Source organism: Rhinopithecus roxellana, chromosome 7 (genome assembly GCF_007565055.1).
Source record: "Rhinopithecus roxellana isolate Shanxi Qingling chromosome 7, ASM756505v1, whole genome shotgun sequence".
Lineage (NCBI taxonomy): Eukaryota > Metazoa > Chordata > Mammalia > Primates > Cercopithecidae > Rhinopithecus > Rhinopithecus roxellana.
This window is the reverse complement of record NC_044555.1, coordinates 97,777,453-97,803,608: the sequence shown is the minus strand read 5'-3', so window position 1 is coordinate 97,803,608 and position 26,156 is coordinate 97,777,453. Positions and strand designations below refer to the sequence as shown.

General features: G+C 37.2%; 1 protein-coding gene across 6 annotated transcripts in view; it reads left to right on the top strand.

Annotated features, from left to right (window-relative positions):
• The first annotated feature begins 5,178 nt into the window (after positions 1–5,178).
• CHRDL1 (chordin like 1) overlaps positions 5,179–26,156 on the top strand; it is a 115,975-nt gene continuing 94,997 nt past the window's right edge. For 4 of the 6 annotated variants that reach the window (XM_030934728.1, XM_010356343.2, XM_030934727.1 and 1 more), the window contains exons 1-2: positions 5,179–5,376; positions 8,893–9,020. In XM_030934728.1, the coding sequence (XP_030790588.1) occupies positions 8,927–9,020 (94 nt within the window). In that variant the 5' untranslated portion in view covers positions 5,179–5,376; positions 8,893–8,926. Of the gene's footprint in view, positions 5,435–8,892; positions 9,021–26,156 lie in introns of all 6 variants that reach the window. The other 2 variants (XM_030934725.1, XM_010356344.2) reach the window with 2 other exon arrangements.

Sequence of the window (26,156 nt, the reverse complement as noted above, 5' to 3'; positions counted from 1 at the left end):
AAATAAATATGTTCCTGAAATTTTCTGTAAGCCAAATCTTGCTTTTACAATGGCCTTTATTATAAATCTGGAGATGTGTTTCTTTAGGAAAGGGATCACTCAAAATGCTTCCAAAAATATCTTAAAATCACTTAAAAATTATTTCTGTATGATAATATTCAGATATAACACAAAGCACAAATAAAAAATATTTTGGGTTATTTTTGTTTGCTACAATAACTGAAAGGCATAAATAGAAAATGACAGCTTAACTTACAAGAATACATTAAACCAAAGAGAATTTGCTCCTTTTAATTCTACCTTTGAGAATCTATAACCTGCTCTTGCTATTTACTTATTTATTTTTCCTAAAATTCTAGGAAACAATTGTTTTCACTGATGCTAACAGACAGTATTGAAGGTTATGCTGTAAAAATAAGCAACACATCACTTTTGTTAAGATTTCATTAGCCAAAGCAAATCCAATGGCCATGCTTAATTTCAAAAAGGGAAGAGGAGTAAAATCCTACCATGAGCTCAAAAGGAGGAAAGCTGGAAATATTAGATGAACCATACCAATTCTTTTTTCTAGCAGTTTTAGAAATGGCTAGCAGGAAGAAAATACAACAGAGAAAAATTTCAGTAACAAACAAGAACATATACAAATAACAAAGGGACTCATTAGAATATAGCTGAATAATCCTAAAGGGTCTTTAGAGAGAATTGTCAACTTCTATATATTGAATCAAGTGTCTGATTAATACAAACTCTAAATTGGTGGCATCTTTTCTAAAAAGAGGTAAACCTATAGTACAATATACTCATCAATCTTTATGTATTCTGCCATTTTTTGAAAGTTAATTTAATAACCTGAGTTTTCTATGTCCCAGTGGGACAAGAAGCACTTAAAAGGCAAAAAGTTTGTGCTATCAAAAAATTGTTTTGTATATAATCATTTCATAAACTTTGACTTACATATTTATTTTTTAATTAAGTATGAGTTCTGCAACACACAGCATAGAAGATCAGCACACAACAATTACTTGTATTCATATATACTAGCAATGAGTGTGTGGAAACTGAAATTAAAAATACAATAACATTTACAATTGCTCCAAAGAAAAAGAAATATGTAGGTACGAGTCTAACAAAATATGTATGTAAGTCCTATGCTGAAAACTACAAAACACTTGCTAATGAAATCAAAGAAGACCTAAATAAATGGAGAGATACTGTGTTCATGGATTGGAATGTGCAGCAAATTAAATCTGTCAATTGTCCCCAAATTGATCTATAGGTTTAATGCAATTTCTAGCTAAATTCCAGTAAGATATTTTGTAGGCATAGACAAGTTTATTCTAAAGTTTATGTGGAAAGGTACAAGACCTAGAGTAGCTAAAACAACTCTAAAAAAGAGGAATAAAGTGGGAGGACCCACTCTATTTGAAATCCAGGCCTACCATATGTCTACAATAATCAAGACTGCATGATACTGGTGGAGGCATAGACACATAGATCAATGGGACCGAATAGAGAAGCCAGAAATAGATTCACACAATATGCCCAACCAATGTTTGACCAAGGTATAAAAGCAATTCAATGAAAGATAGCTTTTTCAACAGATGATACTGGAGCAATTGGACAAAAAAGATAGGCAAACTATGAACATCAACCTAAACCTCATACCTTTTATAAAAATTGACTCAAAATATATCATAATCAAATGTAAAACTTAAGACTATAACACTTTTAAAACAAAAATATAGAAGAAAATATTCGGGATCTAGAGCTAGGTAAAGGTTCTTAAACTTAATGCCAAAACACGATTTATATGACAGAAATTTGATACATTGGAACTAAAACATTAAAAACTTTTGTTCTGTGGAAGTTCAAGGGAAGAGGATGAAAAGAAAAGCTACAGACTGGGATAAAATATTTGTGAATAAGATATACAGGTGTCAAATAAACAATGAAAAGATGGTAGATATCATTAGGTATTAGGGAAACGCAAGTTAAAACCACAATGAGATATCACTATATACCTATCAGAATGGCTAAAATAAAAAATAATGACAACAAAAAATGCTGGCAAGAATGCAGAGAAACTGGATCTCTCACACATTTCTGGTGGGAATATAAAATAGTACAGTTGCTCTAAAAACAGTATAATAGTCCTTGCAAAACTAAACATGCATTTACCATACAACCCAGGAACTATATTGTTGGGTATTTATCCCAGAGAAATGAAAACTTATGTTTATGCAAATACCTGTAGACAAATGTTCACAGCAGTAGTAACCAAAATCTAGAATCAACCCTCCAATAGATGAATGGTTTAAACAAATTGTGATATATTCCTACCGTGGAATACCACTCAGCAATGAAAAGGAACAAACTATTGATACCAGGAACAACCTGAATGGGTCTCCAGAGAATTATATCAGGGCAGTGAGAGAAGAGAGAAGAGACAATCTCAAAAGGTTACATACCATATGATTCCATGTAACATTCTTAAATGACAAAATTATAGAGATGTAGAACAATTTAGTTGAGTAGTTGACAGGGAGTAGGGAGAGGAGGAAGGGAAAAGATAGGTGTGACTATTAAAGTGCAATACAGGGTATCTTTGTGGTAATGGCACTGTTCTATATTTTTACTGTGGTGGTGGTCACATGAATGTACACATGTGATAAAATTGTATAGAATTATATACATAGGTAAATGACTGCATATAAAACTGGTGAAATCAGAGTAAGATAAATGGATTGTATCAATGTCAGTGTCCTGGTTGTGTACCATATTTATGAATGATGTTATCATTGGGGGAAACTGGGTGAAGAGTATTTGAGATCTCTCTGAATTATTTCTTACAACTGCATGTAAATCTACCATTATCTTAAAATAAAACTTTTTAAAAAATGAGTATGGTATTATGCTCTCATCCCTATTTAATAAGTAGAGAAAATAAGGCATGAAGGTAATCATCACTTAAGTTTCTATAAGACCTGGTAGGATGTCTAGATTAGGACTCACCCAAATGGGAGTTCCCAATTCAGAAATCAAGATTGGAACTAATACAAAATATCAGGATGACTAACATTTACACTAATGGAAAGCCTTTCAGAGAATTCCAGCAGCCCCATATACAGTTGCCTGCAACTGCATAAGAGATCCTAAGCAAGTTCAATAGAATCAACTCAATAGAACCAATTGAGAATAACTGCTTGCTTTAAGTCACTAGGTTTTGGGATGGTTTGTTATGCAGTAATTAGAATTCTACACCAAACAAGGGGAGTGAGTGGTTGTAGCCAAACAGACGAACTTTTAAATCCCAGTGAGTCTATTTATTTTAAATGCCAGAATTTATGTTTGTCTCAGACTATCCCTTGAAACTCATTTTCCAGAATACTCTGTAAGCATGTTGGAAGTAATGATGGGAGTTGGGTAATGCACGCACAAGGGAAATTGAACAACCAGTCCTTGCCCTTGAAGAATCACGATCTAGTAAGACAAAACATCACTGCATTAAACAGCATGAGAACAGTTGTAAGGCAACAAATCAGCAAACTCCAACCGATATACTACAGCACAAATTGAATGCATGTGGCAGTGTATGGCTACCCAGGCAGCAGGACGGAGGAAGACATTTTGGGCCCTGAAGGCAACATTGCAGAAAGGGCCCCCTTTCCTTTGTTAACAGTGAAATAAACATCTCCAGCAATGCAGGGGCTAGTTGGATACTATTAACACTTCGAAAAAGAAAAAGGAGGTAACGTCCAGGGACAATTATTCTTGTTTTAATTTTTCTTTGTTCTCTGTTCCTGATAAGTGTTTTGTTTTTTGTTTGTTTGTTTGGTTGGTTGGTTTTGGTTTTTTTTTTTGGCAAGCCACAATTTCCCTGAGCATCAATTTCCTCATCTACAGACTGGAGATAACAACCAGAGAGTAGTGGGTTGAAAGTCAGGGCATCTGGATTGGAATCTCAAATTTGTCATTTACTAGCTGTGTGACCTGAGATACATCATCCTCTTCCCCCAATTTAGTTTCCTCTTCTGTGAAATGATGAGGTTAAGCTGAATGCTTCAGAAGTTCCCCACCAACTCTAACACTTGAGACCTCAGGTAGTTCGGTTGGTTTTGAGAATCTAAAAAGTAATGTTGATGTATGTGAAAACACTCCGTAAGCCATAAAGTACTATACAGATGTTAGGAATATCAATATTTATCTAGTTCATCTAGAAAAAAGCCCTGCGGTTCCTCTCCAAATTTAGGGGCTTAAAATATTGTCTGTCAAGGCAGCACTTTCCTGGACCTTAGAAGTTTCTGACAATTCTTTGCAACTATCACTTGTTGAATAAACACAAATTTGGAGCAGGCAGACCCACCAAGGCATCAGCAGTGCTACTGTGATTTCAAAGTTGAGCCCTTGGCCCAACTTAGAAGCTTAGGGACTTACTAAAAAAAATAGTGGGTATGGTGGGTGGCACCATGTTTTCTTCAAGACACTTAACAGTTTGGGAGCCCAGTTGGTAAGAGAAAGCAGATTTCTAATCACTGACCCTACACACACCCATCTCCACCCCGCCTTTAAGGACACCAAACCAAAGCTTTGTCACTCTATTAGCCACAATGTGGATCTGGGAAACCCCCTGAAATGATAAGCAGCAAGCTAGGGCATGATTTGCGAGGCCAGTTCATTCTGAGTCCACGGCACCAGCTCAGGACCAGACCAGGTGAACACCTCGGAAAGGCCTTGGTGCCGGAGGAGAGCGGGTGTGGGCTTCCAGGGAGGGGAGTCCGAGGGTAGTCGGTATCTTCAGGGCGTGCGCGAGTGGTTGAGGGCTCCTAGGTGCATCCAGTGCAGAGTGGGAGGAGGGACCGGAGGAGCTGTGCGGTCCCTTTAAGACCCCAACGCTCGCCTAGCCAAAGGAGGGGGGGCTGCAGTGGGGGCGGTGTGTGATGGGAAAGTAGCCGGCTGAGTCTCACACTTTCTAACGATTTTTAAACTTTCGGGCCGGGGGAGCAGAAATAAAGCCATTGTGCCGGGGCGGAGAAAGGGTGCGTGCTTGCAGCGGCTGCGTGCTTGCGGACTTCCCGCCAGCGCCGAGTGGCCGGCTTCTCTGGCCAAGTGGGGAGCGAGCGGGCGGGCGGGCGGGCAGGTGGCCCTGGGCCGCGGCGCCCGCGCCTTGGCTCTGTCCCCGGGAGCCAAGCAAGCCGCTGCTCCCTCGTGGTGTGAGGGCGGTGATGTTTTTCCTCCCACCCACTTTTGAGTTCCCCCTCCCCCCTCGCGCGCACTCTAGCTCTCGCCACAACCTGCGAGCCCCAGACCTCGGACGAGAGCGCCCCGGGGAGCTCGGAGCGCGTGCACGCGTGGCAGACGGAGGAGGCCAGTGCCCAGGTTAGTGAGCAGTGCCCGGCGCCCACTTCCCTCACCTCCTTTTCCAGCTTTTGCACAGGTGGGTTGCCTTCTTTTAGCCGGAGCCGTCCCTGGAAGTTTCCCCAGGGTGTCCCAAATTCCCTTGCCACCCCAGCCGGTTCTATGGTCCAGCAGCTAGCAACCTGGATGGAGGTGGGGCCCAAGGCTTCTGACCAAAGCAAGTTGGGGGTCTCTGAATTCGAACTCACAGCTCGTCCCTCCCCACTCGGCCTGCATTTCTCTATGCTCTGACGCTTTGAGAGGTCACTTGGGTACTCCACCCTGAGCTACCCAAGGGGCTCTGCAGTCCCTTTAATCACTGCCTGTGTTACTGAGCCTGTTTTCTCATTTTGCTGATGAATATGTGGTAAAGTTAATGTAACGGGGTAGATGGGCGAAAGGCTCCCTATCCTGTGCTCTGGCCATCTGCCTCAGTTTTTGGCCCTGACTACCGGGGTCAGAATTTGAGACACTAGGCTCTGAAAGCAACGTGGTATATTGCCAGAGCATAGGGCCCGGAAAGCCTGCTTTCCAGTCCCTCCCAGCCCTGCCACTAAAGATATTTGAGTTCTCTGTGTCCCCCCAGTGCCCATTTTGAAGGTGAAGTTGTGTGGAATGAAATGAAATGATAGAAAGGTGTTTTGCAAGCCAAATGCGAGGCATTGTTTGGCAGTCATAAGCAGCAGTGAAGGCATTTCCTCCAACAAGAGATACCCTGGGTTAAAACTGCCATTTTCAGTGGCAACACACCACCAGTTAACCGAACTTTTCTTGCTGGGTGGTAGGGTGGGGAGAGGATTTCAGCTGATGCACAAGGGCCTGAGACTCCAGTGTCTTTCTTATTGTTTGTGGGAAAGAAAATTGCTACCCTAGGGGCTGTCCCACAGATGATAGTCAATGTGAGATTACAAGGTCAGTCAAGCCTCTCGGGAGGATTAAAGAGACACTGTGGGGCGTGAAGAACTGGCTGACATGTGTTCATCCCTTATCCTTCCTGTGGGTATCTCTTTGCTTCTGTTCTACCCAGGAGACCTGTTCTGAAAGTGGGCTCCTGACACTTGATGGCCCAGATTGCCTTACAGTCACAGCTGAGCAAGGAGCAGTTGGTCCCTTTGCTTAATGCAAATGAACAATGTGAATGCTTGTTTCATGGAAGCACCTTAATAAATACCTTTCTTTCGGTAATTGATACATTTCTTTCTCTTGTAAAACACAGGAATTCTCCCATCCCACCTCCGCTACCAGTGTTAGTTGCAGGGTTTTGGGTTTTTTTTGTTGTTGTTGCTTTCTTGTTGGGTCCTGGATCCCCTGAAACATGTCAATGGCTACATGTCTAAGTAACCTGTAAAACAGCCAGTGCGAGTTCAATGGCACAACAGCCTGTGTGAAGCAGACAGAGAGTTAATGCAGAAATAACTCCAGTTAACTGGGTCAAAGTATAATTTGAAAAATTAAGGACAGTTTGGCTCTTTGCAAGAATAAGAGTCGGCTAAGTTTGCTGAGCAGTGCTTGCTTCTGTTTACTGCTACAGTCCCAACACATGTTTTGAACCACCCCCTTCCCCAAAAGAAAAAGCTGAAGAGATAAAGAGAAATTGAACAGTGAGGAGATCTGGGGAGGGAACTCTTCTTGGTTCATATTTCTGCACAGAATACAAAGGCAGGACTTCAGGATCTTGTAAATCAAAAGTGAATATTTATAAAGCGATTCATTTTCTGATGTTCTCCATCACAGCCTGGGAGGCCACACAGATGACAGGAACGCCAAAAGAGATTAATTGGTCTCTAGTTACCAACTTTTTTATTTGCTTATAATATTAGTTGGGACCTAAGAAAGGCAAAAAAATCTATGAGCTGTTTTCTTGCCAACGTGAGTTAGGAAGCAATGCTACTGTTCGCCGAATCGCCCAACCATTGTACAAGAAAAGCAGCCCTGTTGATTCTTGCATGGGGAGACCCTAAAACCGTGGTTTCAGAAACACCACTGAAATCCATATATGAATGTCATAAATTGGATTTCAGTGGTTAAAAATCTTTCTCTTTCGGAGGCTTGGGGAATAAACTTATTAGAGTAGGCTCAGGAAGAACCTCACTGAGGTGGGTAGCTGTGTTAAATTGTTAATGAAAATATTTTGTTTCAAAGAAACGTGGTAGCCCTCAAGGGACAGTGACATTCTGAGTGATTGAAAGTGGGCCACAAACTCACAGAGGGGGCCAGGACATCAGAACTCAGGCCTTTGGGTGGGTAGGAACATGTCCTAAAGAGAATTTGGTTCTTTAAGGAGCAGGGAGGAGGTAAAGAAAGAAGGCAGACAGTGCTGCAAATTTTGCCTGATAGCACAAATTACTCTATCATCAGTTCTTCCTTGGTTATGCATTCATAATTTGAAACCGTGGATTTTGAATGACCCAGGCAACTTCATAGCATTTAAATAGGAGCTGTGCATCTACTTCAGAGCCCAAACATATTCAGCTCTCCAAAATGATCGCTTTGCATTCCTTCAAGTTCTTTATGTGCAATATTTAGTTTGGACTCTCTGGAAAGATCAATGAGTTCATTTCCCATTCAGATTGAATCCGGTGTTTTTAGAACATTTCAATATTTTCAGATCACCCATTGGAAGAATTTTGCAAACACTGTGGAAATGACCCGTGACTAGATATGAACTACTGCAAACTTTCTGTGTTCCAAGGTTCAAAAGGTTTAAGATTTCTACTCCTTATACTGGGAATGCCAATCTCATGTTTTGAAGAACTGTAGTTGCTTTAGTGGTTTTTTGCATGGTGGTGCAAGGTAAACAAATTATGTATTTAATTTGCCCAATTTCCCCCAAAAATGGCCCATTTGAAATCTCCATTTTACAGTGGACTTCATGGGGGAGGAATATGTCTGAAACATTTTAAGCAATAAAACTTTTCAGGTGTTTAATTGCATCCATTTGCTAATTACATCTGTCTTTTCCAACATTAGTTGCCAAACCAAAGATCCTTGTAGATCTCATAGAGGACAGAGAAGAAACTGATCAATTTGTACTTCATTCCTAAAGGATTAATGGTAAAAGTAGTCTTGAAGCTAAGATTAGTTAACTTTCATTTCAGAAATTGCTTGGTTTCATGCCTGTTACTTTTACCTTGTTTGCTAAAATAACCGCTTTTGCAAACTAAAGTTTCCCTTTTCTCCCAAAAAAATTTCTTGAGAAATCAACTTTAATTCCCTTAGAAAGGAAGATTTCAAAATTTATTTTCATTTTCCTATGACTTGCCTGTAAGGACTTAGCCTCAGCTTTGGACAGGAATGAACCCTCTTTCACTTGAATTTTCGCCCACAAGCTTTGCAAGACAGGAGAGGCAAGTCCTTTATCTTGTGCAGGCAAACAATACTTACACTTATGTAAATTCTCTGGCATTTTTTTTTCTAGAAGGTTAGAAGCCTGAGCATCAGTGACCTCTATCAGTTCCAGATCTGTGTTAAGTCTTTTTTCTGCTTTCTTCCCAACAGCTTGAAGGTTCTGTCACCTTTTGCAGTGGCCCAAATGAGTAAAAAGTGGAAAATGGGAGGCATGAAATACATCTTTTCCTTGTTGTTCTTTCTTTTCCTAGAAGAAGGCAAAACAGAGCAAGTAAAACGTAAGTGTCTTGCATTTGGAAAATAATACACTTTTTATAATGTCTTTGAAAATGTGGCTATAATCTGTAGCAATTGTGATTTAGCCCAAATGTGGCCGTGCCATTATTCTAAGAGAAGAAAGTGAATGTTACTGGTTTATGCATGAATTGATAAAAGAATGAGAGCTTTGAATCAGGCCAACTAAATTTGGGGCTGTTTTTCTGATTATCATGTAGTCTTTGTCTCATAGAACATATGACACATTAGCTTATTTTCTCTTTCCTGTTGTAAACTATACAAATCTCATTACATTTTACGTAACTCTAGAAATATCTGACAGATGAGCTGGAATTTTCCCAAATTTCAGACTCTTCAGCAAAGGCTTTCAGTTTATGAAAAATAATGACACAGAAAAGAAAAAAGAAAAAGAAAAAGAAAAGCAGTCTCTGCCTATTTCCTTATGCTGAAAAATGAGGAAGGACGAAACCTTCCTATGAACTGGGCTCAGATGAAAAATCCTTTGAGGAAATTGAGATTCCAGGGACCGTTAGCAAATTGGATGCCATTTATTGAAAAGAACATCCCTGCAAAGCCAGGGAATATTTCTAGAAAGTCAGCGATCCGTGTAATGGGCTAACACATTGGAGAAAGCAGAGAGTGGCAGGAAGTGGGGGCGGGGGGGATAATTAACCCTCTTTGCTGCCACGTTTAGGAGATTTATGAGTAACTGTCGACATCTCCGTTCTTGCTGCCTTTGCACAGTGTGGGTCTTACCTTCTTTGGGCCACTTGCAGCCACCTCTGAGGTAGATACTTGCTCTAAATTTGAAGGAAAAGCCTAAGCTCTAGTTCTCCTTTTTGACAGCATCAAAAGAAGCACAAAGTGGAATTGGTCCAAGAGGGGCATTCTCTGCTCCACTGAACTTATTCATGAGAAGGAGCTGTGAAAATATTCATGGTAGGAACTGAAGCAGCATCTGAAGCCCATCACTTAAACCTTTATCTCTTTTATCACATAAGTTAAATAGATCAGGCAGAAGGCTTGCTGACAAGGAGAACAGTGCCAAGCGTATTCCATCCTTAAGTGTGTTTCTGTCCCACTACAATTTTCATAGTAAATGTCGTCTTCTTCCTGGGAAAAGTAGTGTTTAATAGTGTTTTTGATTGGGCTTTTGAGCATGAGCGGTCTACAGTGATATCTAGTATGATTGGGACACAAAAGGAAGTTTAGTGGGGCATGATCTCAGCAAGGAAGCTTGGATCAGCCTTTGCTCTTGTATCCCTCAAATTGCATCCTTCTTCTACCACTTGAATATGGTTCATCTCAGAATCCTCCTCTTCTAGAAGCCCTCCTTGATTTAAGTGGATGTGACAGAAGCATCCATGCATTGTCAGCTTAGCTCACAGTTAGCTGGGCTTAGGGATGAAAAATTACTCAATAAGTACAATGTACATTATTTGGGTGATGGTTACACTAAAAGTCCAGACTTTATATCCATGTAACAATATATCCATGTAACAAAACTGCACTTGTACCCCTTAAATTTATACAAAAAAATCTTCCTGTCTTAGAGAGAAACTTCCCTTATAGCCTGTTAATGATGACCTCATGGGGAAAGCTTGTAACTCTCAGAAGACCATCTCTTATGGAAAGCCTTTCATATTTATGAAGAATTGAATAATATTATCCATGAAACTTAGACAAAGAAAGATGTGACTTAAAAAAAAATTACAAACCCAAATCTACTACTTTCTAATATTTCCTTGTGCTGATGAATTTGTTCCAAGCCCTTTTGATATTCAATTGGTGCCAAATTGATTATATAACAGATGGCCTAGGGCACCAGATCTGGTCCAGTGTTTCAGGCTTATTGTCAGATGATGAGGCTAAGGTCATGGTCCTTCCCTTAATGAGCCACTGAGCATCATTATTTGTGTCCACGCCCAAGCTAACTGTTCTGAAGACATGCAAAATCATCTCTGCTAAAGAGAAAACCTCAAAGCACATGTCCTATGTATGTTGCCTTGATATATACATGCACATACACAAACACACACAATATGCATGCACAGAGATTTATATTGCAGCTCTAACAGTGAGAAGTTAGAAGCAGTGGAAATGTCAGTTCATAGATAAATAGTTACAAAAATGATCCAGGTAACGTAATGTAATGCTACCATTAAAAACACTGTTTATTGAAAATTTGGCGGCCCTGAGAAATGCTTGTTAACTTATTTTTAAGTTTCTTAAATTATAAAATTAATGTGTATGCTTATTATGCAAAACAACATGAAAGCATCTGAGCTTCATATGGAACATGTATCCCTAAACTCCCATTCCACTCTCCTGGGATAACCATTGTTAGTGGTTTGCTGTGTGTTCTTCCAAACTACTTTCTTTGTTTTATAAAATTATACATACATGTCTGTACAAGTTTTTGTTTTACAAAAATAGGATATTGTATACACTTTTCTGTGACTTGTTTTTGCTCAATAATGTGTGTAGACATCCTTCCATGTCAATACATTGCAATATAATAGTGCCGTATTCGTTCTAATGCCTGCATAGTTTACAGTGGCATAAGTTTGCATTGGGTTGTTTAACTAGTCTATATTTGTAGATACTGAGGTTGTTTCCGGTTTTTGCTGTTAAAAGTAAGGCATTTATCTTTAGGCACTTATTCAAGTATTTGTGAGAAATAGTCGAAGTGCATGGTCAGTTTTAATCTTGATAAGTACTGCCAAGTTGCCCTTCATATAAGTTGTATTAATTTATGCTCCTACCATCTATGTATGAAAGTACATTTCTAATTCCTTCACCAAGATTATAATCAATCTTTGTATTTCGGGGCCATTTTAATAGGACAAATAATCTGTCAGTTTTTCTTGGTACTTTTCTGTTTCTACAGCATCTTTTCAATTATGTATTAGTTCAATTTTATTTCTTCAGTGTATTGTCTATTTTTTAGTTCGGTTGCTTGTGATATTTATTTGTTAAAAACTTATTAACCTTTTATATTTTAAATATTTTTTTGATATGCCACTTGTTTTAATTTTTAAGTTGTATCTTTCCCATATAGAAGTTTTAAAATTTTATGTAGTCAGACCTGTCATTCATTTTCTGTATGGCTTCTGGATTTCTTATTTCTAGGAAGGTCTTTCTCACCCTATATTTTTATATTTTCTTCTACTGCTGCCATAATTTTATGTTTTACCCATAGTTCTCTATTCCATCTGAAATTTATATTCCCGTATGGTATGCAATGGGGAACTAATTTTTTTTAAATCTCCGGATGGTAGGTTTATGAATGTTATTTTTGCTCACTTTTATGCTTCTGTCTATTCCAAAATTTCCACAATTGGCAAGTTTCACTTTTAAAACAGGAGAAAAGCTCTTTTTAAAGTAAAAGTACATCTTATTTCCCATATTTTTACTGTGCAATTCTAGAGACACGTTGGTATGGGAGTAGAAGAAGAAATAGAGGGATTTTCTAAAATTAAAAAGGAAAGCAACTGGAAAAACTTCAGAAAATGGGTAAGAGTAGGTATGGGTCATAAACTCTTCATGTCTCTCCTTGTCTGACACCATTTTACCAAAAGAAGGCAAAGATTTTTATCTTGCAGGAGCTGGTTAGAATATAAGCTTTTAGGTCAAGAATTGTGCTTTGTAGCCTGTTTGCTCTCCTATTTGGGGCATCAGGGTGGAATGACGGGGGATGCCATTATGATCAAAGATGCTCACTCAATTGATTCAGAAATCTGAAGATGTGGAAAAAATGCTTTGTTTGTGGAAAGCTCATCACAAGGAATGGTGAAGGTGGGTGCTGCCACTTGCTGGTAGCTAATTAGCCATAGTTACAATTTCTCTTATAAGAGGCAAGACAGGCTCAGGAAACCCGAAAATACTGATAGTGCATTGCAATGGATGAATGAGCCATTTGTTGCTTACATAAAAGTTTGTTACTGTTCAGCATCAGCAAGGTTTGAGGTCTTTAGCTGGGAAAAGGTCCTTCTGTATAACTCCATTATGCTCTGTTGTTAAAGTTGTAGTCAATGAGGCCAGGAAACTCTTTTGAAGTTCAAAGGAGCGTAACATTCACAGCATAATATTCATGCAAATATGGGACAAATGGGCTGAAGAGTTTGCCCCTTTGGCAGATCTAACTTAGGTAATGAACTATTGATCAAAGTGAGGTTGAAGAATTCAGTTGTTAAGAATATTCAATTATGTATTTCTAATAGACCAGCCTGTGCCAAGTCTGGCAAAGGTTCTGGAGAGAGAAATTGTTCATGTATTTCATGGAGTCCACTCCTGCTTTACAAGGTGAGTTAACTGGATCTTCAAGGAACCAGATTGTCACTTATTTTTCTCCTCAAGAGAAAAGCTTCCAACATTCAGATTTGGCTAAAACTGGGGCTCTGGACTTCTCAGGAAAGGCAAGCTACCAAAACATTGAAGGGAAGGAAGAAGATACTTAGAAAGTTTGAAACATGTGAAGTCCACTTAGAACTTCTCTGTCTATTGCGAGAGCCAGCCAGGAAGGTGTGGGTTTTCCTGCTCCAGATTCCCCCTTGGACATTTGAGGTGATTGTTGAACAAGCAAATGAGTGGACCTATTCACATCTCAGAAGTTTAATTAAGTGGAAGTAGAAGAAAGGAATACTTAAAATTAGATAGCTTAATGTTTTTCAAAGTATACTCTTAATTATTTTTTATTTTGGTGAGGGGGCAGTAGGTTTTGTAATGGAGGCTCTGTAGTTAGCCTAGATCCAATCCCCAGCTCCTTGACTTACTTATGTACCTTGGGAATGTTACCTAACCTCTCCAGCTTTAGCTTTCTTATCAGTACAGTGGAGGAAATAATAGCATAATGAGCGTGAGCGTTGTCATTTGAAGAAGAAACGAGATTGTGTACACCAAGTGCTCTGCATAGTGGCTGACACATAGTAAGTTTTTCGTAAGTGGTTGCTATTAGAGCAACTCTCTTACAAGTCAAAGATATTATCCCCTTAATTTTAAGGTGAGAAACTTGAAACTCGATGAGGTCAAGTGACTTTGTACAAGGACAAGCAGAAAGGCCCAGCCAGAGCTAGAACCAAAACCCAGGTCTCCAAATTAAGTGTTCTGTTCACTATACCTATCTGCCTCCTGGAATTCTTTGAGAAAGTCAGTTCATTGTCTTGAATAGAAGCCGAGTCCTTTATACATGGCAGCCACTTAATACATAAGGGATGACCCAAGTAAATAAATGAAGATTTTCTATCCAAATTCCTAAGAGGGGTAGTATACTATTTGGGAGTTAAAAGACTGAGACAAGGATAAAAAAATTTTCAGGAACCTACATTAGCTAAATCAAAGGAAAGTTGTGAGGAAGGTTAAAAGTATGTGCCTCTATGTCTATGCTTCTTATATTTCCCTGACTTCTCAGTAGGATTGGAATGTCTTCATAGTTTAATGGAACGAGGACTATGCTTAAAGTCAAGAGACCTGGTTTCTGGTCAGTCTTCCATTGTTTGCCGTGTGGTATTGGTTGAGTCATTCATGTTCTTTGAAGTAAAGATTCACTACTTACAAATTGAAAGGAATTCTTGTCTTCTGTACTGAAAACTAAAGAATAGTATAGGGGCTGGGGAGGTGGAACAAGCGAAACAAAGGCCCTGGTTTTGTGCACTTGGAGCAAACCATATGGATGTTTAATATTGTCACAAGGTAATTGCAAAGAATATTTTATCCATTTAAGATTTGTAGCCTGTCCGCTTCTAGAAAGATTAGATACACATTAGAGATGAAAGAATAGGAGCAAGATAATGTTTTTAAAGATGAAATAAAATAGAGGCCATCTGAAGATAATAGATGTTTTCAACATTTGATTTAGTAGATTATAGCATTTATAATGTAAATTTGGCTTATGCCTCCCAAAAGAATGAAAAGAGAAACTTTGGGTTTGTTGTCAAGAGAAAGTTTACAGTTTCATCTACAGAGATTATTCCCACCTCTAACCCACTCAAGCAGTATTGATCATGGGATGTTTGAATAAGGTACATTCTGAGTAATCTTGGTTTCAGAGAAAAAAGAATTGTCTGTTTGGCATTTCTTTACTGACCCTCTGTAAAGGAAGAAGGCAAATATTATAATTCAATAAAGGACTTTCTATAAGCGTAAGGAAATGCATTCCAGGTACTCTCCCTTTGAATGATCTAAATTGGAGGATAGAACATGGAAATGTTAAATAGATGTTTAACACGTCTACTAGACTGGATTGTCAATTATCAGATGCCCTAAGCAAGCTTTCTATTAACATGATTTGTTTCTGATTTTAAAATAGATGCTCATTGTTAAACATTCAAAAGGTGCATAAAAGTATAAGGAAAACAAAAATGAGCAGTAATCACAATGTGTATGGATAACCATAGTTAATTGATATATATACTTGTAGTCTTTTATTCTAAGCTCAGTTATACAAACATATTAGTTTACAAAACTGAAGCACTTTTTAAACAGGATGGATCAGGGTTTGTTTATTTATTTATATAAATTTAGGGGGTACAAATGCGGTTTTGTTACAAGGATATTTTGCGTAGTGGTGAAGTCTGAGCTTTCAGTGTAGCCATCACCTGAATTGTGTACATTGTATCCAACAGGTAATTCCTCATTCCCCACACTTCTACCTCCCACCTTTCCACATCTCCAGTGTCTATTTTTTCCAAAATGTGTGTCCATATATACACATTATTTAGCTTCCACTTGTAAGTGAGAACATGCAGTATTTGGCTTTTTGTTTTTGAGTTTTTTCACTTAAGGTCAATTCACAATGGGAGTCTCTAAAATGCACCTGTAGTGAAGAGATATCCCATGATGTCTGTAAGTGAAAGCTGAGTGGTTTAGATACCAGTTGCAGGATATACATATTTGATTCTATTATGAAAAGTTCAAGAGCTCAACTTTTATTCTTTACCAAAGGGAACAAAAGTATTCCTGATCAAACAGAAAGTCTCCCTTCACAGAGATTTGCACCGCTAAAGTGCTGATAGGAAGAACAATTTGGTTTTTTGAACAGACATTTTTATTTTTGCCCAAAGTCCTAAGTCATATGACATGGAAGAGATGATATTTGTCTGAAAAAAATATTAAGGTCAGATTTCACCAGCTTAGCAGCGTTTCTGTAAAAGGATCTCCTTTCGATGGGTTTGCCCACCTGCTAATAGGAAAGTGAAATAACCACAAAGCAAGTAGTGAGAGGGCCATGCTGTGGGAGGCCCAGGCAGGTGAATCACAAGGTCAGGAGTTCGAGACCAGCCTGGCCAACATGGTGAAACCTCGTCTCTACTAAAAGTACAAAAACAATTAGCTGGGCGTAGTGGCGGGCGCCTGTAATCTCGGGAGGTTGAGGCAGGAGAATCACTTGAACCCAGCAGGCGGAGGTTGCAGTGAGCCGAGATTGTGCCTCTGCACTCTAGCGGGTGACAGAGCAAGACTCCATCTCAAACAAAAAAACATAACATACTCAATATATAATTTTGGGCAGGTGATCCAGCAAGAAGGAAAAAGATAATTAACTTCTGAATGAAGGAAAAAGCTGCATACACAGGATGGAGAATTTTGCTTCTTCATTACTTTCTTTTTCTCTGGTGTCCGCAGACTGGAAATGAAGTCTTAAAGTCCTGAGAAAATATGACACAGAGTCTTCAACTCTAGAAATCCAATTGTCAGAGAAATAAGAAACGTTTTCCCCTTAACTACTATATCTTGCCCTTCCTACATTCTGCTTCAAGTTTGATAAATGACAGAAGAGAAGCACTTATGCCTTTATTTTTTCTTCACTCTTCTAGTAGCCTTTTTAAGAAATAAATAATTTAAAAGGAGTTTGTTTACTTGATGTGTCCACTCATATAATGAATAGCAGAGATTCATCTTTTTTTCCACCGACCACGTGTTATAATAGAATAAATATTATTGTAATACTTACATGACAATGTGTCTATAGTAATAGCTCTTATCAAAAACAGTTCTTGGGAATTTTTTCTTGACTTTGGACTGGTGATGAAGTTACTGACCTTTGCCTAATCCTGGGAGCTGGTCAGTAATGACTGGCAAAACATTGATGGCATAGTGACACGTATCTGTTGTTATTTACTTTTTTGTCATCATTGTTCCTATTAACAGGGGCCCCTAAAGTAGCAGAGATAGCCACCTCTAATTAGGGCAAGCTGATACATTTGAAAAATAGCTGTGATGTTGCAGGTTGAAGGTCCATCTCACATGTTAGTTGGAATTCCTTTGGTACCAAATTCTATTCTCAGACACCATTAGTTAGCAGTAAGTCATGCATCCTCCAGTTTCTATCTCTCTGTTATTGGCAAGTGATCACCTTAATTTTCTTCCACGTATCACCTGGAAGCTGGCGAGGCATCCTTATTTCAGTAAAATGAGCAGATTTGTGCTTTTTGTCCAAGATGATATACTGGAGTTTTACGTATTATTGATTATACTGCATAACTCATTAAATTCTCTCCTGGGTAATGTCAACAACTTTTGAAAATTTCAAATTTATAGGCATGTACTGAAATTGACTTTATCATAGTTTCTCAAATTTGGTGATTGTCCAATGTGTTCATGGTGAAATTAGTATAATTGTGCTAACCACTCAGTATTGGACAACCATGCTCAAACATGTCTTAAAAATTATGGTGTTCCAGCACTTTTGGAGGCCGCGGTGGGCGGATCACCTGAGGTCGGGCGTGGTGGCAGGCGCCTGTAACCCCATCTACTCGGGAGGCTGAGGCAGGAGAATTGCTTGAACCCAGGAGGCAGAGGTTGCAGTGAGTAAAGATCGTGCTATTGCACTCCAGCCTGGGCAACAAGAGCAAAACTCCATCTCAAAAAAAAAAAAAAAAAAATTGTAGTGTTTACTTTTTTGATGTGCTATAAAAATATGAGTGTCAGTAATTGCAGAAGCATTGTTTAATAGCACTAATGGCATTACTGTTCAGCTCCTTGTCTGCCTTCAGTTCCTAAATTTGCTCCTTCCAGGAGTTGTAGGTTTCTGTCTGGGTCGTAATTAGCCAAATCCCATGTTGCCGAGATAATAAGACCAATACAGTTGATGAAATACCATTATGTTTTCATTTTAGATCAGGTTTCTATCAGCAGTTAGTGTTTGAGTAAGATATTTGCATCCTCAAGAAGCATAGTTTGGAAGACACTGGTATGTGGGATAAATGCCACGTGAACAAATGAGGAAAGTGCTGTTAGGTTTAAAGAGAATGAAAAATAACTTTTAGCTGGGGTAATCTTGTCTTCCCATCAAGATTTCAAAGCCCTTAAAAACATGAGCACTATTTTATACATTATGTATTGTCACTGATATAAATACAAAAATGCAAAATAGTCTTTGCCAGCTGCACTATTTTATCTAGTCTTTGTTGAGTATTACTTGACTTCACTACAAACAACATTGATTTTTAAAAGGTGATCAAAGCTGTGTTAAAAAGGTATAGTGGAAAGATAATTTGAGAAAAGGTTAGTAAAGAATATGTGGAAGCTCTTTACTTTCCAAGTTCTAAAAACAGTGACCTGCACCTTACCAACTATGTAGCAGGAAAGGCAGAATTCTGTAAAGTCCTTGGTTCTAAAGCTACAAGATACAGGTTTGAATTGTATTTCCATACCTTAATTAGTCATGTCAACTTGGGCAGGTTACCAAACCTCTCTGTGCCATTGATTCCTTAGTGGTAAAATGGGGCCAATAATGAGACCTACCTTGTAGGGTTGTAAGAATTTAGTGAATTCAGATATGTACAACCCTTAGAGCAGATCCTGCCTCATAGGAAATGCCCAACAAATATAACTTGTTTTTATTTTTGTTATCACCATTCTCATTTGGTTCTATATTTTTTTTGCACTTGGTTCCCTGGCTACTTTTTACACTTATCATCTACCTCCTAGCCTTTGAGCCAAATTAGGGGCAGAAAATTCAGATGGCTCAGCTTTCAAACTTTGTCTAATAATATTCTTTAGAGGCTGAATTTGGGGAAGGTGTAATCTATTGGCTGAAATCACTTATTTGGGTTATCTGTGGTTTTCAAGAATAATGGTGAACTCACATATATTGAAGTGATCCATTTCATAGTATCAGTGAAATAATCTATCTTAAAGACTTTTTAGAGAATAGATAGCAACTTGGCTAAAAGTTACATATTAAGAATACCTTCCTCATCACATCAATATATACTGTCCTTTTGGAAACAGACTTTACTGCAAGTCAGAATCTTAAACAGTTTGGAAGAGAGTTTTAGAAATGTGCGAATGCACTTGAAACCCACATTTGTATAGCTTGTTTTATTTTAGTGCTTGAGTAGTCTTTTCAGTGGTCTTTATCTTTTATTATCCCCTTTCTTCTTTATCAAGTAAGAAAAGGGTAGGTTTTTCAACCATGCAGAACATATAGCTGATAGAAAAACTTATTCAGTTTCATGTTTTAAATAGGTAAATATTATGTCAATCTCTGATTGAGCTAATCCAAGCAAGAAAAATAATTCAGAATCAAACGTATAATATACAGGTTATAGCTTACTCTGCAATGTGGATTTAAATCTACAAAGTAACTTTTAGCTTACCTCCATTCGAGTTTTAGTTGCCCCAGACCCATGTAAGTATGAATATTTATGCTAGCCTAGTAATGCCATTTGAAGGAGCCACCTTGTAGGATTTGCTTCCACATGTATACTCAGATTCTTTCTGAAATGTTGAAATAAGTTGTATATGTGAAATGCAAATCACTTAAATGTTTGTCGGTGAGACTACACATTTATTGTACAGAAACAGTAACTCTCATCTCACTGAAATGGTAGAGAAAGATGCCTTATTTAGATGTTAGTCTTGGGAAATTCATAATCATCTCTCATCAGTTAAATATGCTGCAATTATTAACATATTTAAAATATTTCTTACCATGTCCTTGAATGTTGTGGAACAGAAGTTTAATTTGTGTCTATACCAAAAAAAAAGTATTGCTAAGACTTGACTGAAAAACACTCAAATTCTGCCTTAAAAGTATGTTCTGCTTTCTTTCAACTAATAAATATTTTGAGCACCTACTTTTAGCCCACAAATAGAGATTAATATAACAATGTTGACAATGATGATAGTATCATAAAAGGGGAAATAAAAATGGTTACTAAAATGAATATATATTCAACCTTGCTGACAAGAAAAAGAAAGAAATATTGGTTCAATTTTCCCTTACTTACCAAGTTGCCAAAACTTTAAACAGTCCATTGCTGGGCATTCTCACTCACTGCTAATGGGAAAGTAAATTACTGCAGCTTTTCTGGAAGGTAGTCTGGTAATGTAAATAAAAATTTTGAAAGTACTCAAAACATTTGACCCAAGAAATCTACTTCTAAGATTTTGCATTAAGAAAATACCTAATGTTGCAAACAGAACTTTATATATAAGGATCTTTGTCATAATTTATTTAATGGAAAGAAATGGAAACAATCCAATATTCCAAGATAGGGGATTGGTTAATAAATTGTGGTTCAGCTGTGTATTGGTTTAGAACTATGTAATTAGTCATGAGGTATGGGGAAACTATTTAATGTCACAGGAATGTTCTGATATGTTAATTTATAATATAGTTTATAAAATGTTTATAATGTATGCTGTTAATTTTGTAATAAAACATTTATACACATAACCCATGGGAAAAAAAAGATCAGAAAGAACTTCCTGTTTCCAGTCTGATACATAGTGATCTTGGAGGTTGATATTCCTGTTGTCACAAGAAAAAAAAACTGAATGAACTGAAAATCAACAATAGATGCAGTAAGATGGGAAATAGAAATAAAAGGTATACAGATTGGGAAGGAAAAAACAGCATTACCTTTGTTCATAGATGACATGTTTTTCTGCGTAGAAAATCCCAATGGATCAACAACAATGACAAACACACTCCTGTAACTAAGAAGTGATTATAGCAAGGTTGAAGTATACAAGGTTAATATAAAAGTCAATTGCTGTTCTGTCTACCAGCAATTAACAAGTGGAATTTGAAATAAAAATACAATATTATTTCTATAAAGACTCCTTAAAATGAAACAGGTGTAAATCCAACAAGATATGTACAATATCTATATGATGAAAGCTATAAAACTCTGATGAAAGAAATAAAAAACAAAGTAGAATGGAGAGATACTCCATGTTTGTGGTTAGGAAGACTCGATATTGCCAAGATGTCAGTTTTTCCCAACTTGATGAATAGATTCAATACAATATCAGTAAAAATGCCAGCAAGTTATTTTGTGGATATCAACAAACAGACTCTAAAGTGTATATGGTAAGGCGAAACCCAGAACAGCCAACACAATATTAAAGAAGAACAAAGTCGTTACACAACTTCAAGACTTACTATTAAGCTATGGTAATCAAAGTTATGAGTCATTGGCAAAGTAATAGAAAAATAGATCAAGGGAATGTAATAGAGAGCCCAGAAATAGACCCAAATAAACATCATCAACTGATCTTTAACAAAGTAATTAAATGGAGAAAAACAGTCTTTTCAATAGGTAGTGCTGGAACAACTGGGCATCCACATCCAAAATATAAATAAATCTGGACATGGATTTCACACCCTTCACCAACATTTACTCAAAATGGAACACAAACATGAGTGTCAAATGCAAAACTAAAGAACTCTTAGAAGATAATATAAGAGAAAAATTTAGGTAACCTTGGATTTGGTAATGACTTAACTTTTTTAACTTTTAGTTTGGGTTCAGGGGTACATGTGCAGGTTTGTTAATACAGACAAATGTGTGTCACGGGGGGTTGGTGTACAGACAATTTTATCCCCCAAATACTAAGCATAGTACTCAGTAGGTATTTTATCTAATCCTCTCTCTCCCGCCTTCATGCTTCAAGTAGGTCCTAGCGTCTGTTGTTACCCTCTTTTTGCCCATTGGTTCTCATTATGTAGCTCTCACTTATAAGTGAGAACATGCAGTATTTGGTTTTGTGTTCCTGCATTAGTTTGCTAAGGATAATGGCCTTCAGCTCCATCCATGTTCTTTCAAAGGACATGACCTCATTCTTTTTTATAGCCTCATAGTATTCCATTTGTGTGTATGTGCACATTTTATTTATCCAGTCTACTGTTGATGGACATTCAGGTTGATTCCATGTCATTGGTATTGTGAATAGTGTTGCAGTGAACATATGCACGCGTGTGTCTTTATGGTAGAATGATTTATATTCCTTTGGGTGTATACCCAATAATGGGATTGTTTGGTCAAATGGTAGTTCTGTTTTTAGGTCTTTGAGGAATCACCACACTGCTTTCCACAATGGTTGAACTATTTTACATTCTCTCCAGCAGTGCAGCAGTGTATAACCTTCCCTTTTCTCCATAACCTTGCCAGCATCTGTTATTTTTTGACTTTTTAGTAATAGCCATTCTGATGGGTGTGAGATGGTATCTAATGATGAGTTTGATTTGCATTTCTCTAATGATCAGTGATACTGAGCATATTTTCATGTGCTTGTTGACTACGTGTGTGTCTTTTGAAAAGTGTCTGTTCGTGTCCTTTGTCTACTTTTTAATGAGGTTATTTATTTTTTACTTATAAGTTTGTTTAAGTTGCTTACAGATTCTTGATATTAGACCTTCATCAGATGCATAGTTTGCAAATATTTTCTCCCATTCTGTAGGCTGTTTACTCTGCGGATGCTTTCTTTTGCTGTGCAGATGCTCTTTAGTTAGATTAGATTCCACTTGTCAATTTTTACTTTTGTTGCAGTTGCTTCTGGCATCTTTGTCATGAAATCTTTGCCAGTTCCTTCTTCTAGAATGGCATTTCCTAGGTTATCTTCCAGGGTTTTTATGGTTTTAGGTTTTACATTTAAGTCTTTAACCCATCTTGAGTTGACTTTTTGTATGTGGTTTAAGGAAGGGGTCTAGTTTCAATCTTCTGCATATGGCAAGCCAGTTATCCTAACACCACGTATTGAATAGGGATTCCTTTCTGCATTGCTTGTTTTTGTTGACTTTGTTGAAGATCAGATGGTTGTAGGTATGTGACATTATTTCTGGGCTCCTTATTCTGTTCCAGGCGATTACTTTTTAGATACAACACCAAAGGTTCTATCCAAGAAAGAAAGAGTTGATAAATTTGACTTCGTGAAAATTAAAAATTTCTGCTCTGCAAACGACACTGTCAAGAAAATAAAAAAACACAGACTAGGAAAAATATTTGCAAGGGACATATCTGATAAAGGACTGTTATCCAAAATATACAAAGAACTCTTAAAACTCAACAATAAGAACACAAACAGCTCTATTTAAAAATGGACCAGAGACCTTAGCAGACACCTCACCCAAGAATGTATACAGATGACAAATAAGCTTATGAAAAGATGTTCCACATCATATGTCATCAGGGAAATGCAAATTAAAATAAGAGTGAGATACCACTACACACCTATTATTATAGAATTGCCAAAATCCAGAACACTGACAACACCAAATGCTGGTGAGGATGTGGAGCAACAGGAATTTTCAATCATTGCTGATGAGAATACAAAATGGTACAGCCACTTTGGATGACTGTTTGGAAGTTTCTTACAAAACTAAACTAAACATACTTTTACCATATGATCCAGCAGTTTCACTCCTTGATATTTACATCCCAAATTTTAAAATGTATGTCTCACAAAAACCTGCACATAGATGTTTATAACAGCTTTATTTGTAGTTACCAAAACTTGGAAGCAGCCAATATGTCCTTCAGTAGGTGAATGGATGAATAAACTTTGGTAAATGCAAGCAGTAGAATATTACTCAGCACCGAAAAGAAATGAGCTATCAAGCTGTGAAGAAACATGGAGGAAATGTAAATGCATATTACTAAGTGAAAGAAGTCAATCTGAAAAGGCTACGTACTGTATGATTGCAACTATATGACATTCTGGAATAGGTAAAACTATGGAGACAATGAAAAGATCAGTGGTTGACAGGGGTTAGGGAAGAGAGAGGAATGAATAGGCAGAACACAGAATATTTTTAGGGTAGTAAAATTGTTCTTTTTGGTACTATAATAGTGGATACATGTCATTATATATTTGTCCAAACCCATAGAATGTACAATACCAAAGGTGAACCTTAATGTAAATTGTGGACTTTGAGTGATAATGATGTGTCAGTGTAGGTTCGTTAGTGGAAACAGTTGTACCTCTCTGGCAGGGGATATTGATAATTGGGGACACTATGCTTGTGTGGCAGTGGTAACAGGTGGTATATGGGAAATCTCTGTACCTTCCTCCCAATTCTGTGAACATAAGACAGCTCTAAAAAATTAAGTGTTAATTTAACATATAAAAATACATAAATACATTTAAAGTATTTATACAATATTTTCCCACCCCCCACAGTTTATGGCTACATCAAATTTCTCTTCAGCAACTGCAAGCAAAGAAAGAAAGGAGTGAAATATTTAAGTTGTTGAAACCAAAAGGCTACCAATCTGAAATTCTGTATTCAGAGAATTTGTCTTTCAAAAATAAATGATAAATAAAGACTTTCTCAGACAAAAAGTGAGAGAATTTGTCACCAGTAGACCTTCCTTGCAGGAACTATTAACAAAAATTCTTCATAAAGAAGAAAAATGTCGTAGGTCAGAAACTTGGATCTACATAAAGAAAGGAAGAACATTAGCAAAATAATAAGTGAAATAAAATATTTTTCTTTTTCTTAATTGATATAATAAAGAACAGTTTGTTCAAAATAAAAATAGCAGTGGTGTCTTACATGTCTGTAGCTTATGGGAAAGTGGAATGAGTGACAGGTGTAATAAGGAATGGAAGGGAGGAATTGAGAAAATTCTGTTAGAACACACCTGTGCTACACATGCAGTGGTATAGTGTTATCTAAAAGTAAAAGTGGACTTGGATAAATGTAAATGTGTATTGTAAACTCTAGGGCAGCCACTAAAAACTTCCTTAAACAAAGTATAACTGATATAGTAAGAGAAGAGAGAAAATGGAATAATATAAAATGTTCAGTTAAAACCAGAGACGACAGAAAAAGAAAGGAAAACAATAAAAAGTAATAAAAAAACGAGGGCAATGAATAGAAAGTCATTGCAAATACGGTCAATATTAAACTAGCAAATCAATAGTCACTTTAAATGTGAATGGTCTATATAAACCAATTAAAAGACAGAGACTGTCAGGGGATTTAAAATCCCCAAAATCCAACTATGTGTTGTCTATAAGAACCACTTTATTTTTATAAATATTTCTAATAAATTTTATGGTGTACATTTAAGGTATACAACATGATGTTATGAGATACATATACATAAAAATTGTAACTATAGTGAAACAAATTAGTATATTTATTCATCTCACATAATTATCCATTTTCCCCCACAAGAGCAGTTATAATCATATTAATTGAACAATTTGTCCCTTCAAGTCAAATTCATCAGTTGTGATGGGTCAGATTCCTCAATTGTGACCAACCATTGAAGGTGAAATTCAAATTTTATTTTTTTACTGGTTTTACTTTGGAGAAAATTTTTATTTCAAAATAAAATTTTGAAATTGATAGACATTTATTTCCAGATACACTGCATCCTCTTATTGTCAGTACTTCAAACCTACCAGCTACTGACATCTTGAAACAGCAAAATTTGTTATCCATGACTCCTGAAAGTTCCTCATGTCACCAACCCTTATATGACACCAATGTAAAGATGGCTATTTGTGGAAATGTGCTCACCACATTGCCAAGTGTCTTGGGTCTCCTTTTGAAAAGAATGTGTTTTCACAACAGCCAACATATCCCTGAAAATGCAGCTTCATCTTCTATTGGTATGGTCTGTGGAAGTCACAGAGACTGGAATTTCGGTTCATATTATGGTTGATAACTACAATTTCTGTTGCAAAGTATGCAAGCATTACTTTGAACTGCATCTGATGAAACTTGGTGGTCTAGGCCATTACTTGCAGATTGCCAAATCCTATTTTAGGAACAATGCTTTCAATTCCCTTTTATTACATGTCTCGGAACAATATCCTGTTAACTAATATGATGGTTCATTTTACTGCATATATGAGAAAAATTTCCTGTTAAACAATGTATTTTGACTTTTGGTTTT